The sequence below is a fragment of the Aythya ferina genome (assembly GCF_964211825.1).
Source record: "Aythya ferina genome assembly, chromosome: 1".
Lineage (NCBI taxonomy): Eukaryota > Metazoa > Chordata > Aves > Anseriformes > Anatidae > Aythya > Aythya ferina.
Window position 1 is genome coordinate 68,650,111 of NC_140296.1, and position 18,270 is coordinate 68,668,380.

General features: G+C 44.7%; 1 protein-coding gene across 7 annotated transcripts in view; it reads left to right on the forward strand.

Moving 5' to 3' along the window:
* INPP4A (inositol polyphosphate-4-phosphatase type I A) overlaps positions 1-4,440 on the forward strand; it is a 110,257-nt gene extending 105,817 nt beyond the window's left edge. For all 7 annotated transcript variants that reach the window (XM_084519539.1, XM_084519532.1, XM_084519541.1 and 4 more), the window contains one exon: positions 1,491-4,440. In XM_084519539.1, the coding sequence (XP_084375665.1) occupies positions 1,491-1,623 (133 nt within the window). In that variant the 3' untranslated portion in view covers positions 1,624-4,440. The remainder of the gene's footprint in view (positions 1-1,490) is intronic.
* Positions 4,441-18,270: the final 13,830 nt, after the last annotated feature.

The window sequence follows — 18,270 nt, forward strand, 5'->3', positions numbered from 1 at the left end:
GGTCAATAACCAGATGCAGTGGAACGGGTAATGAACAGGATGATCCACCTCTGACTGAAAATGCTCAGTCAGCATCCTGTTATGCTTTATTTAAGCTTGGTGTTTTCGTCACTACGCTGAAACATATTTTCTGCTAATTCTTGATTAATCTGTTTGTCTGCAGCAGCTGGGGAGGGTGACTGTAAAACACAAAACAACGTCATAGAGACGGTGTCATAAGGTACAGTCCACTCTATAAAAGACCGTCACAGAATACACTGTAGAGACAAATTTCCGATATAAACTGTTTCTTGGAATGAAAAGTTATGGGGCCAATGCTTTATGAAGCTAGGTGGTACATATGTGACAGAGCTACAGTCGGTTTGATTAACCAAAATCGGACGAACAATGAGCTCAGGAAGAGCAGAGAGCTTTTACACCGAACCAGGATCCAAACCCTCCTTTTAAAAGAGATGACTGCCATGTACCTGGTACCTGCTGCAGCCACCTCCAGGACAGGAGTAACAGGAGATTTCCACCATAAGATCGTGTACTGTACACTTGGTCATGAGCCTTTACTATTAAATGGTTGTTTAGGTTCCAGTTCTCTATCAGGGAAAGACGTTCTCATGCAAGCCTAATTTGATTTATAATATATATTTAAAACAGTGCTTCCTCTTTGTATGTCTGTTTTGGGTATAATCAAAGGAACTTTGATGTAGATTTACAATTGTAAAGAAGCCTTATAACTGGAATAGTTTTTTTATCGTAGCACAGGACCTCTTTGTAATGTGGGGCAGTTGCACCAAAACCTTGGGTAGAAGTTAAGCTCTACGTTCTGCACAGCTTTGTTTCATTGGGGTGATGGCTGCCAACGCAGCCAATCTCTTTTGCACCCACACAAAGCTGCTATTTCATGATTAAGATTTTTTTTTTTTTAAGTATGTTGGTTTTCAAGTCCATTTATGCATGCAGAGATAACTGGAAAGCCATTATTTTTGTATCAGCTCTAATCTTTAAGTAAGTTCTGATAACAGCGACATGCAGGGAACAAGAGAATTACTCTAAAGCTCCTTTGGAGAGATCAGCAATTTTCCTTTTTCAGCCTAATGTACTAATAAATTAGCAGAACTGCTTTTAAGCAATCTTTTGGGATCCCTTGTGCGATGAAGCGGCATGTGAACTCCACAACAGTATACCTGGAAATACATGAAACCTCCCTAAAAGAACTCTTTCAGTAGACGCACTGCTGCTTTTTAGAAATGCAAAACTAGCAACCAGACATAGCATGTGTCCATTCTGTGTGCTTCTTACTAGCATTGTATGATGAGTCATCATTTTTAATATTTGCAGTGGCAAATTAATTAAACGCTCATTAAATATAACCAACTTTTTTTTTTTTTAATGCTGTAAAATAACCAGTTCATTTCATCTTAGTTTAAGTCTTTTTTTTTTTTTTTCTTTTTCCTTTTTACTGCTGTCATTTTTTTGTGCTTGTTTTTTTTCCCCAGCGAGGGTTGTCGGCGAGAAAATACAATGAAGAATGTTGGATGTCGCAAGTATGCGTTTAATTCCCTGCAACTGAAGGCTTTCCCAAAGTATTACAGGCCTCCAGAAGGAACTTATGGAAAAGTTGAAACATAAGCATACCATGTCCTTTAATTGCTGTTCCATTAAAACGTGTGGATGCACTCTAGATTAACACCTGATTTTGTCATCCAGAAGAGATAAATAACCTTTTTGTACGTTTCACTAGGTTATACAGAGCATGTTACTTACCGAGTTGGGATCTGTAGTAACACTTATTCTGACACCTTAGCTTGAGAATAGTGTGATGACCGTGCCCATTTAAATAGCCTCCAGTGTATGTAAGATGACCAGATATTGTGCTACTCGATAACTACCTATCTGCGAAGCGCTAGGTACCTCCTGGATGGGCAAGGACTCTGCGAATGGCATTTAGGCAGCTGTTTCACACGACATCTTTTTATACTGAGTTGACGTGAGATTGAGCTTTTCATAAACTTTTTAAAACAGAGTAAAACTCAGAAGTTGTAAATAAAAAGGGACTGGACCCTAGGCAGTCTAATAACTGTAGAATGCATTGTTACAATCAAGGAGCAGGTGTTTAACTTTTAAAAATAATCAGCACAATAAAAGCCAGGAGACGAAATCGTTTCACTGTATATAGGATACCATCTTGATAAATGAAAATAACAATACATAAAAGGCATATGAGGTCTAGTTTCTAGTTCTGTCCAAATAAAGACAAATTCCTGTCATTTTCAGCACAAAAGGACTTTAGCAAACATCTTAAACCAGTTTTAAAAAGTGTTTTTCAAAAACATCATGATGCTTAACCATTGATGCCAGCAACAGTTCCCCCAGCCCTTCCCAACTCTAACATGTTGAGTACGTCTCATGGTACTGTAAATTATTTAACACATTTTTTATCCATGGCTTTTTATAATAGCTTCTGGATTGTAAGCATTAATATGTCAGGGGGTCGCATTTTTTTGACTGATGTTTTTGTTTTTCAGTATCTGTCAATTTGAAAATGCTCAGAGTGCCCAGCACATCCCCGTTACTCCGTAACAAAAATTTATTTCTGGTATTTTAGGACTGTAAAAAATAGCTTTGCGTTTTACCTTACTGAATGTTCAGAATCATGTGTGGGCAGCATGACTATTTTCAGAATATTTCTGAAGAAGATAGCAATGTCCCGTTTTGGTAGAAAGTCATGTGCTAGTGCACAAGACCCTCAGATGTGCTCGAGCCTAAGACTAAGGCGATCAGTTTGATGGCATTTGATAAAAAATGTTCAACAGATCTCCTTGCAAATCATGTCCCAGAGAATGCCTTCGAAGATGAAATACCTTCTTAAAAAGCATCTAAACATTAGGTTCCAAATTTTAACAGGATTAGATCATTCCCAGCTGGCTTCCTCCAGCCCACTGTGCCCTCCCCCTCTTGGTTTCTAGAACAGCAAAATCTGGTCGTTTGCTCTTGTGAGAGTAGCAGCAGCCAGGTAAGTATATGGCTGGCTTCTTTCTCCCTCGCACTGATGTTTGTCTGTGCTGTCACTGCTCTATCAGTCATGTTCATTCTGCTCCCATACAGGTTTGGGGGTTTTAAGCCTAGCAGTTTTTGCATTTTGCTTTCTGCAGTCCAACACTGAGCAGCATGTCACCACGCCAGTTAAGAGAGTTCTGCTGAGCTAGGTCGTTACCATTACTTCAGTCTTTCTAGGAGAACAAAGCAAAAAAATTCTGTGCAAATTCATTGCTTTTCTAGCACCTGTCCTGAACAAACCATCTGTAGAAGAACAGTCCCTTGGAAACATTACGAACCTGTTCTCCAACTAATAAACGTGTTGCTTTTATTTTGGGGTTTTTGCAAATCTGTAAGCAACTATACAGTGGAAAAACTTTTCAGTGGGATTTATTTAGGCGTTATTCCATTAGTTCTGCTCAACCTTCAGTCCCTGGCCCGTTATTAAATGCTACATTTATTTTTGTATAAACTATACTCTTTGTATCCCTTAGTTTTTATGAGTTGATGATTTTATTTTGTATATTTCAAACATAGTTAATATTTTAAGTCCTGTATTGTTACACTAAAAACCTTCCAATGTTCTGCTTCAGAAGAAAATACCGAGAGGTCTGTTGTAACAATTAGCAGAGCCACTCTCTTAGGTTGTGGCCAGCAATCATTAGACCTACTCTAGAGCTTACTGAGCCTTTATTTATTTTGTATACCAGTGTAATCAGAAAAAGTTCCCGAATTTTCTATATGCATGGTTTTTGCTCACCTTTTTAAAGTGGTGGCATACCGGTCTCAAGTATTGCATTATTTTGTTTAAAATATTCTGATTTTAGTACGCTTACATGTAAAACCTCATCGTCCAGCTAACGTTTTATATATACAACGGTGTCAGTACATGCACGTCAATGGCTTGTTTTAAAGGGCATCACGAAGAGTAAGATCTTGACCAGTTCATCGAAAAACTGTGAAACTTGAAATCCACATAGGAGACTTCACAGGGGTGAAGTAAGCTTTTCTGTTGCACAGGAGAGGCAAATTTAAGGATTACTGTAAAATGAAGTTCTGTCTAATGTTCTTTTTTGAGTAATTTTTTAAATTATAAAACATACAAAGGTAAAAAAAAAAAGTTGCCAAGTATGTTCTGTGTATGTTCTGTGAAAGTACCTACAGCACAGTTGCCTTTTGTTTCATTTATACATGTAAAATTATTGTATAATACAACATTGTTTTGTCCCAACACAATTGTATTTGCCAAGCTTTGTGCATTGAAATATTTTTATTTATTTGTTTTTGGGCAGTATTAATATATCATAAACATATGGCTACTGTTTTATATATTCTAGTTCATCCAACCCATGTATGCTGTAAATGTGCTAGTCTAGGATGAAAACCAATAAAGAACTGACAAGAATAACAGATGGTGGCTTACTTTTACTGCTTTGGGGGCAAATTAATCAACACTTTCAGGTTGCTTGGCTTGACGTGCTGTATCTGTTGGAGAATATATGAAATTGTGCATGGAGGTATTTTTACACGGATGTGCAAGTTGGGAACTCCTCAGCCCTGCCGCTGTCAATTTTCTGCAGTGAAGTCAGGCACCGGTTCGTCCCGTGCAGACATGCCAGTCTGCAGCAACAGTTAAAGAAGTGGTGAGAGATTTGGGGTTTTGAGCTTGTTTCTTCTCCGTTAATCTTCTGTAACACCTTCCTGAGCTTCCTTCTCCATTTGGCACTCTTTCTTCCAGTAACAATTCCTCCTCTCTTCTTCAGTCAATGCATCCCCACAGCAGCTCTGGTAGTGATGCTGCTTTTCAGTAGGGATGGGCTGTTATTGTTGATTCTCATTTTGATATCAGATTAAATAAATTTCACGTGGGAGTGTAACAGACGATCATCCAAAGCATTCAGATTTCTATAAAATACAAAGAATAGAACATAAAAATTGAATTCTTCTGTCACTGAATGTTTGAGAACTGCCAAACATACTTTTATTTGTGTGAGAGAAGACTGATGGCCACAGATGGGAAATGAGTTCTATGGATTCGGTTTTCTGGTTACACAAAATAAAACAGTACCAGGAAAAAAACAAAAAACAAAAAACACCAAACTGATTTCATTAAGGATGCAGAAGGAGAAGATGCTTGACAGGTGGGATTTCCTAAATGGAATATACAAAATAGATCTACATATGTGTGGGGGTATACATACATACATTAGTATTTCGTGACTTTTCAACTGATGTCAAAAAAAGTATCTGCCAGTGTTCATTTTAATTTAAAATAATCAAAATCCTACAAAAGAGACATTTGGGGTTTTCATCCGTACTCATAGCAATGACAAACACTGGGGTTTGTGGGTCTGCAGAACAGAGTGGGTTCCCACGTTGGCATGAGTTTGGTTAATTGATGCTTTCAAGCTGGGGGTATTGGCTAGTGCTCGACTCGCCGGAGCCACCCGGGGTACCTGCAGTGATAAGGGCACGTCCTGAGGTTATCACCACCGCAACGAGGAGCTGCTGAGAGCAGCACTGACTGCAGCCCAGACTGAATCACTCGGTCTGGAGTCAGTCGCTGCCCGTCAGGCTCCTGAGGAGTTTCATTATTCATAAAGTTGAAGAGTTCAAAGGAGAGAGATGGAGAAGACCCATCCTGCAGAGGCTAATGGTAAAGGAATTATCCGGGACATGAACACCGTGGTGGAAAGCAGTGATCTGGGGTGGGAAGGTGTTTGTTTGCTCGGCTCTGTCATTGGGGACACAACAAATCTCTTCTGCTGAGCCTGCACATAGGTTCCTGGCAAAAACCTTTGTTGGGAGGAATGAAATAATTTCCATTTGGCTGGGGGGGAGAAGGAGCAACGTTTCAGAAAGTTCCCAATCTATATGAATTAAAATTTTAATGATGATCAATATGGAACTGGGGCATAAAGCAGTTGCTTATCCACATGGTCTCCAGATCAGACCTGGTTCTGGCGACTAAGATGTACGCTTAATTGCTGCTACTGCATACAAAGTCATAAAGCTTCTCCAACATGCACATCAATGCTGCAGTAAAATCTTATTGCTGCCTACGACTCACATGAGTTGTGCCTACTTACCAGTACAATGCAGAGAAAAGCTGCTCAACTCTTAGGCTTTAAAGCAAGTCAGGATGGGTGAGGTTTGTCAATTTATTGATGACATGTAATTAACCATCCATCAGTGAATATGTTCAGAATCAGCGTGAGCAGTACAGAAGATAAACAACAATCTCAGACACTTATAAAGTCTTCCTGGACACCTGAAAATGTCTAAGTACCCTTCTGTAACTAATTATAAACATTTCACAGCTTTGCATGTGTGACTCCTTTACAGCCACACGGGTTACACGTGTGCACCCCAGTCCCCCGTGTGGTGTGTGCCCCCTTCTTTGCCCACTCCTCCAGGGAAGGAGGCTGCAGCTGCAGCAGCTCCACATCAGAGAATCATCGAATGGTTTGGGTTGGAAGGGACCTTAAAGCCCACCCTGTGCCATGGGCAGGGACACCTCCCACCAGCCCAGGTTGCCCAAAGCCCCATCCAGCCTGGCCTTGAACATCTCCAGGGATGGGGCAGCCACAGCTTCTCTGGGCAGCCTGTGCCAGGGCCTCAACACCCTCTGGGTGAAGAATTTCTTCTGAATATCTCATCTAAATATACCCTCTTTTAGTTTAAAGCCATTTCCCCTTATCCTGTCATTATCTGACTGGATATCCGACACATTTTCCCCCATGTCAGACTCACAATGCTCGGTGTTGGTACCTCTGCATTTCAGAAAGCTTGCCTTAAGATGCTCTGCAAAGCATAAGGAAGTGAAAACTATCTAGTGTTACAAAGGGGAAGATGAAGACTCATTGAAGGAGGATGGAAGACTTATTTGGCCTGCCTTCAAGTCTCAAGAGAAAAAAAAAAAAGGAAAAAAAAAAAGGGAAGTGTTCCTTTTTTTGTTGTTGTTTTATTTTGTTTTGAATTTATGCATATCTAAATTTTGTTTGGTTCCCTAACGCCAGCTGAATCAGAAGGTGAAATTTGCATTTCATCCTCAGCTCTGTGCTCTAATTGCTCAGTTACTCACGGTGTCCTGTTTGCTGTCTGCCCCTCTGCTCCTTGGTGCCCCACTCCTCCTCTCCAGATACTTTTTGCGGCTCTGCTGCATGCACCTGTAGCAGGGGCTGCTGGAAGCTGAGCTTTTCTTTTTCTCTTACCTATTATTTCCCAATATTAGGGTTTGAGTGTGTGGAAAACGCCTCTAATTTGTAATCCCATTGCAGGGTTGTTCCCCAGGACACAGGGCCCTGCTGGGGCCTGGTTACAGCCGTGGAGCTACCATGCGTGTTGTGGGTGCTGCAGGGAGGCCTACACAGCTCCAGGGCTGCCTAATTAAATGGGCAGGTCATCAGTATATTTATGCAGCCAGCCAGAGTCAAGACTTACTGACCTAAACGACGAAACCCCTCAAAATGCCTGTTTTGAGGCCTAGTGTCCTATCTCAGACAGCAGCTGCTAACTTCTGGCCCTGAAAGGACGGAGTAAGCACAGCCTGGGGTTTCCAGGTGTGTTTGTACAATATTTTTGTGACTTGTGTTTTAGGAAACACCTACCCTCTTCTTCCTTTATTTCTCTTGGGGCTCTCATCATCTGAACCTCAGAGGAGAAGGATTGTGGGGTTTATGCAGTTCACGCATGGAGTACTGGAATTAACCCATAATGAGCTTGTCATTATGGCAGAGGTAGTTAACTAGAAAGCTGATGTCTTGTAAGCCAGAATTTTTAGGTGATTTTGTTTGTATTTTACTGATTCTGATCCTGTCTACTGCCAGATTATGGATCTAGGCAGACATTAATCTGCTTATTGTTCCTGTTTTGGTATTGTAAAGCAAGGGTAGGAGTTGTTTAAAGAACACAGGGCTCTTGAATAGTGGCACTAAAAGTGCAGGAAGGAAAACTTTTGAACTCCTGGTAGCTTCATAAGACTGATCAAGGAGAAAAGTAGAAAAAAGTAGAAAAGAAGGGCAGACGCATCAAAAGTGCTTAAACTGAGGGTATTTTTTTGCTTATGTGTGTTTGCTCTTTTCTTTAGTCACTACTTAAGCCATCAGAAACCTTGCTACGAAGGTGAGCTGTTGTGAGGGGGCTGTGTTCTGCATGGGGCTCTTTGGATCTTAGTAAGGTATGACAGCAAGCGGCGTAACAAACTTCACCATTTTTGCTAAAACAGAATAATAATAAAAAAAAAAAAAAGGATAGTAGCTAGGCAGTAAATCTCATGTCTCATCAGGTGCTGGAAACCCTGTTTTAGTGCAGCATTGGGTGAGGCTGGATGAACCCTCAGGGCTCCCCTAGAAGCAGGCCAAGTGGCTGGGGCCACGGCAGAAACTACTGCCTTGGGGACTTGAGCAAAAATGCCAAATAATGGCATAAAGTACCTTGGGTAGGGGTGTAGAATGGAGTTGTTTGGGGTGAATTGGAGGAGCTGAGTGTCTTGAACGAAATAAACACGGAAAGAATTTTGCTACGTGAGCAGATGTAGAAGAAAAGTTACCAAAAGCATATAAAATGGGGGAGAAAGAAAAGTGCTTCATTTGTTGAGAGTTTGAATAAACACTAAAATAAAAATAATAACTTTAGGCTTGCCTAGCATGTTGGGATACTATGCCTGAAGAGAAATAAAAACCTAGAAAACTAACCAGGTGCCTTAATGAGTGGACCTCCACACTTTCACCACTGAACTGTAAGAGCTGTATACTGCCCCATGTACAACTTGTCAACCCAAAATGCTGCTGCTAGCGCTGAGGCTTTTTTTTTTTAATTTTTTTTAAGGTGTCAAGAAAAAATCATAGAGGAAATTTTTAAGGCCAGCTGGAATTGCTGTGATCTCCTGAGTGCCATTTGTAGCCACACAGGGGTGCTGTTTATCTAAATATTAGGACTGTAATTTGCCACTGGGTAGAGAGAGGGAAGTGCATGATTAATATTTATTGAATTAAGAAAAATGTTTTCCACTTTGCTGTTTTAATCAGAATTCACAAAATCCTGCAGGATTTTTTTTTCCATCTGTGCATTAATAATGCTGTATTGACCAAATCTGTGATTTTTTTTTTTATGAGGACACTCCATTTTAATTAAAAACAAACAAACAAAACAACAGCAAAGCAAGCAAAGCAAAGCACTGTCCATTTTCTAAAACTGGCCTTACTGCTGTAATAACAGCATTATAGGGCTTTTTGCTTGCAGTAGATCAGTCAGTGGCACTAAAGCAGCATGCCCTGGGCTGCACCCTCATTCCCAGTACCTGACACCACAGGTTAAGGCTCCCTGCCAGTGCCCAGGTCCCACATTTGCACATCTGAAGCTAAGCTCTGAGTACAGGTGAGGCTGTCCTGTGCACTGCTTGTAGTAGTGCAGAGGTTGGGTTGTGTTACAGCTGAGACGAGCTACCCTTTTGAAGTACATCTCCAGACCATTGGGTTTGGCTGCTTCAAAGAAGGGAACCTTCTTTCAGTCCTCCTTTCCTTCCTCCCATCCTAACATGTGCATAATGTCTGAATTTATTACTAACTAAATTTCTAAATTAAATACAGCCAAACTATTTTCTTCCATCTTTTTTTTTTTTTTTTTTTTTTTCTTATTTTCTTCCCCACTCAGGTTATTGCAAAGCATGAAGCTATTTCCATTCTGCCATGACCTTTGGTTGCTTAACCGAGGCACTCAGCCTTTATCCTACTGCTGTCTGCTGAACCTCCATTAACTTCCACCCACCCCCAAAAACTGGAGGCCGAGTTGTCAGCCACAGCAGGGCCCTGACAGGCAGGCAGACGTGAGTCAGAGCTGGCAGCCAGCCCCGCATCAGACGCTCACAGGAAGAAACCTCCATGTGGCTGGTTTGCTGTGGGATGCGAGTGAGTAGTCCTGGGGGCTGGCATGGTCCTGTTAGATCCCTGCTCTGTACAGCACAACAGGAATTTCCCCGCGAGTCGTAAGCTGAGTCATAGCCACTTCGTGTAGAAATGGGTTATTGCGTAGTTTTTAGGGACTTTCTTCATTGCCAGACTCTAATCTCAGCAGAATTTTATTGGTAACTTGACTGCTGAAGGAGGGGACGTGCTCTGCGGACCAGGAACTGAAGGGGCTAAAAGGTCTTTCCCTTCCCCCAGAGCCAACAGCAGCCAGTGAAGCTGCTTCCCAAGGAGCATTTTAGTCTCCCATCTGGTACCAGTATTCCCCTGTTGAATGACTAAGCCAGCCCCCGAGCTTCTGCCATTTACCTGCGTTGCCATAAAACTGGTTGTCACCTTTGCCTAGTGAATATCGTCTTCCCCTGGTATTTGATATTTGTCCCCTGGTAGACATGCTGCACAGCAATTTTCTTGTAACTAATCCAAAACAATCTCATGCCACTTCTTGTAGCCCCATACCACTTTTTTTTTTTTTTTTTTTTTTTTTTTTTTTTTTTTTTTTTTTTTCTCCTCCCTGGGAATATTGCCTTAGCCCCCAAATTAGAAACAGACAGCCTGTGCCAGGGAGCTGGGTTTGTTCAGCCTGGAGGAGGCTCAGGGACGACCTTATTGCTCTCTACAGGTACCTTAAAGGAGGCTGTAGCGAGGTGGAGGTTGGTCTGTTCTCCCACATGCCTGGTGACAGGACGAGGGGGAATGGGCTAAAGTTGTGCCAGGGGAGGTTTAGGTTGGATGTTAGGAAGAACTTCTTGACCGAAAGGGTTGTTAGACATTGGAACAGGCTGCCCAGGGAAGTGGTGGAGTCACCATCCCTGAAAGTCTTTAAAAGACGTTTAGATGTAGAGCTTAGGGATATGGTTTAGTGGAGGACTGTTAGTGTTAGGTCAGAGGTCGGACTTGATGATCTTGAGGTCTCTTCCAACCTAGAAATTCTGTGATTCTGTGATTGGACGGTCCTGTGTGGACCTAGGAGTTGCACTCAATGATCCTCATGGGTCCCTTCCAACTCGGAGTAGCCTAGTATTCTATGTGCGGATGGCTTTTCACTCTCCCTCTATGTAGTTCTGCAACGTTCACCAGGAGATGTTCTTTTCCCCTTGATCATTTACCCCAAAGCAATTCAAGAAATAGCATTTCTATCTGAAGGAATAAGAGCAAGTATGTTTTGTGTCACATATGAAGAGAAGATGCAATTTGTCACTGGTTTAGGGAGCTTGTGTGTGACATGCTAAGCCTTCTCATGTCCAAGAGCTGCAAGGACCTTCACCCAAACCTAGAGATGCGAGGCCAGGGGGATTGCTGTGATGCGGCTGTGACGCTGGTGACAGCACAAAGGACGGGTCACAGCGCGGAGGCTGTCATCAGGGCCAGCAGCAGGCAGCGCCACCCCACTGTGGCCTGGGCCGTTGGTGAGTGCAGCTCGCACCTCCTGCTGGCTATGGCTCGCCTGATCTTCCTCGCCCTGGCTGTGCTGGGCATTGCCCAGAAGCCGTGGTTGCTGGATGATCACATGGATGCGGATACGCACGAGAGAATGCAAGAGCATGCAGAGCAGCTGAGTCAGGGCATGGCTCGGCTCCTGCGAGAGATGGAGCAGCAGAGACTGGAGCAGAGTCAGGGGGTCCTGGGAGCTCTGCTCTTCACTGCCTTGCAGCAGTGGCACCTCTGGGCCTTGCTTGACCTCCTTGTGCTGCTCTTTGGGCTCTGCCGCTGGCTCAAGAAAAGGAGCCGTGAGCCGGGCAGCCGCAGCAAGCAGGGCAGCTCTGCAAGAAAGAAGGAGGAGAACGGTGATGCGGACCAAGACGGTGACTCGCACACCACCTGGCATCTGGGCAGGGTTTGGGCTGATTGCAGCCAGTGGCCGGCGCCGTCCATGGCTGACAAGTGCAAGGTGGTGGAGGAGCTGGTGGACGAACTTCTTGGGGCCTGCCGAGGACTCTGCAGCAAGTGTCCCTTCAAGCCACAGCTGCAGCCGGCCATCGGCCTGGGCTGCCTCTCCGAAGGCTGCAGTGCCCGCCAAGACGACGTCGTCTACCGCCTGCTCGTGCCCCTGAGGCCTCCCCCTGGACACGCCTTCCACCCAGAACTCGGCGCCATGGGGAAGAGAGCAACGAGGAAGCCCGGGCTGCGTGTGGACCTGCAGTGCACCTGCGTGAGGGAGCGGCTGCTGGGGGACATGCTGTGCTTCCTCCACCACTCCGAGGACGAGCTGAGCAGAAGGCAGGAACCCAGCCTCCTACACACCCTCTGCACGGGCTCCTACCTCAATGTGGAGGAAACCACGCGCTGGTTCCAGGACCTGGTGCAAGCAGCCTGGCAGCTTCTGCCGCGCTCGCGCCACTGCTGCCTGACACTGCTGCCCTCCCGCCGCTCCTGTAAGATCAAGCTGGCCAACGCCTCCAAGAGCACCGTCTCCATCGAGATCACGCTTGGGGTGCAGATAGATGGCTCGGACAGCTTCCTGAGTCTGCAGTAGGCCACGCACAGCGTCGGCTGCAGCCCGGCGCAGCCACACAACACCACTTTCTCGAGCAGCGCAACACAGACACCTGTGCGCAGCCGGGCACTGACCAGCCAGACCCTTGGGCAGACTCCATTCCATCCAGGAGCTTCAGCCCATGCAGATGCCAATAAACTGCTTGTGTTAACATCCACTCTGTGTGTGACTGTCTGTGCAGCACTTTGGGGGGAGGAATGCAGGCATTGCCCTGCTCCAGCAAGGCCAGCTAGAGCAGGCTGCCCAAGGCTGAGCCCAAGATGTGCTAATTCCAGGCCTGTCAGGCTCGCCTCAGGGCCAGCTAAACCTGTGGAGAAAGTTCTTCTAGGAGTCACTGAAAAACACCTGAAAGACACTGTAGTCCTCAGTCCTAGACAACACAAGTTCCTGAGGGAGAAGTCCTGCTTAACAAACTTCTTTGCCTTTTACAACGAGCTTTCCCATCTAGTTGACCTAGGGAAGCCAGCTGAGGTCATCTTTTGGGATTTCAGCCAAGCTTTGGATACCGCTTCACGTACTATACTGCTGGGCAAAACGTTGCGCCCATAGCTAGATCAACGCATAGTATGATGGGTGAACAATTGGCTGAAGGCTCAGGCTCAAAGGGTTATGGCAAATGGGGTTCCATCAGGCTGATGGCCAGCCACTAGTGGGGTTGGCCAGGGCCCCATTTTCGGTCCACTTCTCTTCAGTGTTTTACATAAACGACTCGGGTGCAGGACTTGAAAGTGTTTTGAGTAGGCGACACTAAAAGTGTGACGCTGAACTGGGAGGCACCGTCGACTCCCTCAAGGGTAGAGCGGCCTTGCAGGGAGATCGTGACAGACTTGAGTGCCGGGCAGTCATCAACTGTATGAAGTTCAACAAGAGCAAGTGCTGGACTCTGCCCCTGGGAAGGGGCAATCCTGAATATACATGCAGACTGGGGGATGAGAGGCTGCATGCAGAGCAGCCCCACAGCAAAGGGGGTTCTGGTCCAGGGCAAGTTGAATAGGAGTCAGCAGTTTGGGGCACTGCAGTAGAAGGAGGGTACAAAAAGAAAAAGAGGATCGAGTATCCAAAGGAGGCCAACAAAGATGGTGAAGGGTCTAGAGGGGAAAACTTGAGGAGCAGCTGAGGTAACTTGGGTTGTTGAGCTTAGACAAGAGAAGGCTGAGGAGCGACCTCATCGCCGTCTCCTGCTTCCTCAAGATGGGAGCGGAAGGCGGTGGTGCTGACTTCTCCTCTGGTGAGCAGCACTAGGACCCAAGGGAACGGCACGGAGTTGTGACAGGAGAGGTTGGGGCTGGGTGTGAGGAAACCGTTCTTCTCTGGGAGGGTGGTCAGGCACTGGAAAAGGCTTCCCAGGGAACTGCTCACAGCACCAAGTCTGCTGCAATTCAAGAGGCATTCGGGCAATGCTCTCAGACGTGGGGCTTGATAGTTGGTCTGTCAGCCTGACCCTACCCGTAGGGAAGTCTGCTGCCTCCCTGGGGCCAGGGTCAGGGCCGTTGCCCTTATTGCTCTCTACAGGTACCTTAGTGGAGACTGTAGCGAGATGGGGGTTGGTCTGTTCTCCCACATGCCTGGTGACAGGACTAGGGGAAATGGGCTAAAGTTGCACCAGGGGTGTTTTAGGCTGGATATTAGGAAGAACTTCTTTACCGAAAGAGTTGTGAGGCATTGGAATGGGCTGCCCAGGGGAGTGGTGGAGTCACCATCCCTGGAGGTCTTTAAAAATGTTTAGGTGTAGAGCTTAGGGATATAGTTTAGTGGAGGACTGTTAGTGTCAGGTCGGAGGTTGAACTCAATGATCTTGAGGTCTCTTCCAACCTCCTCACCCTAGGCATCCTCCTGGGAACACTTGCTACCTCTTTCTCATCCACCGGTCTCTTGAGCTCTAGGGCCTCAAACCTGTTGCATAAGAATCTGTGATTCTTGCCTAGAGGCAGCTAGGCAGCCCCACCCCCAGGCAATGTCCTTGGTCTCTTGACGGATGGCAGACTTCAGATCCCCTGTTTGGTTTAGGCCAAGTAATTCAGCTGTGATTTTGCACAGCTTGCAAGGGAGTCCGGCGCAGATTCCAGGACAGTCTGCCCGCTTCACCTCTACAAATGCTCCCCAGCACGTACACCCCATAGGCTCCTTCTGTCACAGTACTAGGAAGCCCCACTCTCTTCTAAAACTTCAGGAGGGCCTGGGTGTACCCACTGAAGATACCACGTTGTCTAGTGTTAATGGCACTAACGCACACTTTTGCTTCACGGTAGGCAATGAGAGTGAAGTCAGGTCCCAGATACACCATCCTTCCTGAAGGACCACCAGCTGTTCCTTGCTTGAAGAAAGCCCTAAAAAGTATTTCCTTAGATAGTTTCCATAAAATCCTTCTTGACACTTCCACTTTGTGCACTGCTCTTTGTGCAGTGCGATTTGCTGCTTCCATCCAACTGATCCAACCGATGCTTTCAGACCTGAGCATTTTGAGCAGACCTGATACTTTTACATAGTTCTGTTAAAAATAAATAAATAAATAAAATCTTTAATAGGTAAATATGATAATATGGAAATAAGTAAATATGACAATGTTTTTTTGCTCCTTAATACTCTTGATTTTGATTAGTCCCCCTGAGTTTAGGCTAGCATTTTACTGTATTTTCTATGTCTCTTGCAGATTCTTGTGGATTTGTCTTCTGGATGTTTGAGTTCTCTACTACATAGGGGGAAAAAAGAAAAAGAAAAAAAGCATGCTCTACTCACTGTTGGATCACAGAACAGCTAAATAACTAACTCCGGGTAGTGAGTATGGTTAGCACTTGCATTCGGTGTGCCAATCCAGACATCCTGGATACTGCTTCACTACCGATGCAACTAAAGCAGCATTTGGATGTGACGTCCACCCTTGACTGGTTTTAGACGAACCCGGGCACTGGGCAAAAGGCAGTTTTGAAGCAGGACCTGTTTGAAGTGAGGTGACCGAACCTCAGCGCTCCCAGTAGCTGCAGGCACCCACTGGAGGCTGGGATGTTTCCGACCTCAGCACGGCTTTGTTCGTGCGGTGACTCACCGGGAGCTAAGGCCGCTGTCCTTTCATGAGGCCGAAACGCCGAAGCTCAGAAAACTTGCTCATAATTACAGGCTGGCAAAGCAGGCAGCGCCAAGTCAGAGCTACGCTTGGCAAAAACATCCCTCCGAGTGGGATAGCTGCAGCGAAAGGTGGCTCCTCACCCCGTGGGGGTCCCTGGCTACTCCCAGTTTCTCTTTTCGGTGGGTCTCTAGGACCTCTTGTGCCTTCTGAGTGCTTTTTGAAACAGAGCTAGCGCTAACGAAACTGATTGCATGTGAGGGATGCACTTAGCCAGGTCAGGCTTCCAGATTTCAACAGAGCAGGAACTTTGTAGGCTTTTAAAGTTTATTTGCTAAAGTTGGCAGAATAGAAATGCCATTTGGAGCACCAAAATAATTAAGTAGAATTAACAGTAATTATTTCCCCTCATTGCTGGGAACGCTGTATTCCCAGTAGCTTCCAGGTCTGGAAGAGGAGAGCTGACTCATGGTAGCCTGGCCCTGATGCTATTTTGGGACAGAAAAAAAAAAAAAAAAAGCTTTGAATTATCAGCAGGGCTGTGAGCTCCAGCCCATCTTCAAGGAACCCTACGTTAATTTTTATTTTTTTTTTCCCTCTGGTCCTTTTGAGATGGGACCTCCCTTGGGGGCTGAGCTTCAGCCTTGGTTATTCCACTTCTGAAAGCACGGCCTGCTCTCGTTTCAGGGCTTCTGACCTTACTCTGCTCCCTGGCTTCGCTGCCTTTACAGCAGACTGCAACATTTGCAGCCCTATCTGGATTTTTTTTTTTTTAATGTAGGACATCACTTGTGTCATCACATCTTCTTTTATTTTTACCTCATCATCAGAGGTCTGCCACCATCCACTATTTCCACTGTGCTGGGATGTCTGTGCAGAGGGGTTCTGGCTTATCACACCCCCCCTCCCTGCTTCTCCCCAGTCTTGAAAGCTTTGGATATTGCTTGCTCTTGAATGATTTTAGTCATAGCGAAACTAGAAATAATACTTAGGACCTAAAGGTAACCACATCAGAACCATCATCCAGCATTTTCAGCACGATAAAGCTGGCAAGGAGGTTTGCTGTTTCCTTCCTGAGCTGTGTTGTATGAACACAAACCATACAGAGTTGATTTAGAAATACCTGAGTTTTGTCCAATTTCATTTGACCAAAGTTCTGTAAATTAGTTAGGACTCATTTTTTCAGAAGGTAGCTCTTTTGATTACTGTACCTGGGCAGAACAGAGTGAAGGCGCCTTTCTAAACAAATTTTGAATAGGGAAAAGACTCAGAAAGAAGCTTTTGGCCCAGGACTTTTTCCATATAGATCAGCAGAGAATGGCCTGAAGGACTTGCTGCTGCTTCTCTTGTGAAACTGAAAAGCACCTGTCGAAGATCTTGAACTTTTGGGTTGTGAAATTTAATAATATTTAATTGGTGTGTGCAAAGAGACTCTTCAAAAGCAAGAAATTAAAATATTCTAAAGGCGGCAGAGGTTATTTGCATTAACACAAAGGAACAGCTCACATTTTTGGGGGAAAAGTCTAAATTACACGTGTTGCCTTGTCCTGTTCAAAGGGAAATTTTCAAAGCAGATTTTTTTTTCCTGTCCCCACAACTGCTTAAGCCACTGGAACTATCGGCGTATCCAGAACTAATTCCTGCTGATAGCCTCCATGGAATCAACTCTAATATAAAGAGCTGCCAGGGAAAGGAGGTGGTCCATTATTAAGTTCAGCAGCTTCCTTCACCCTGAGGTTACCGCTGGGTTACCTTCCCAAGCTCCATCTTACAGAGAAGCAGGCCCCAGCTTGCCAGTAGCTGAACTACTTACTCTTTATTTTGCATGCAGTAAGAGACTTGTTTGCCCAGTTGCTCAAAAGGAAATTACATATAAACCCAAGCTGAACGTTTCATTAGCTTGCATGGCCCTAGAAACGTTCAGATTTTAAGAACAAAGGAGTTCCAGCAAGTTTGCATTTCAGAGCTCTCTCTCTGCAGCTGCTGCTGGTGGCAGCAAGACAACAGCAACCTGACTTCTGCGGAGATTTTGTTTGCATAACACTAGCTGGAAAAGTGGTCAGTTCAACCCCTGTATTTATTATTTTTGCATATAATATTCTTTGTAGAATAAAGTTTTCACTAAAATATCAAAAAGGATTTTTTAAAGAAACTGCTGTAAATGTTGAGCAGTGCCACTGAGCTGTAAGTGATTTTATGATGCTAATATCTATTGATGCTTTCTTGTAACAGAAGGATGCATTTTTACCTGGCATTAGCACAGATGAATGTATTTAGTCACTTAGACTTGCCTTACAGTTAGTGGAGAGAAAGACACATTAAAGGGAGAGAGAAATTGTGTCTACTAATAGTGAAGTTCTTTAGATGTCGGAAAAGTGTTACAAAGGTATGGGTGCAGCATGAAGAACAGCAGCTGCTCTTATGCCCGATACTCACAAATTTTAATAGTCTAGGTGTTTTTTCAGCATTTTGTTATCCAGCAAATCTTCATGTGGGTGGCATCTCAAAGTGCTGTGTAACCCTGAAAACAATTTATAATTCTTACATGCTATACAAACCCATGCTGCTGAGAAACTGGGTTTCAGTTGCAGTGAAGTTTCTGTTAATATAGGCGCTGTGCACAGGAGATTTTGGCCTCAAGGCTACCACTGTCAAGTGGATTCATGCAGGCACAAGCTTAGAAAATAGTTGGAGAACAGAACTACAGTAGACAGATC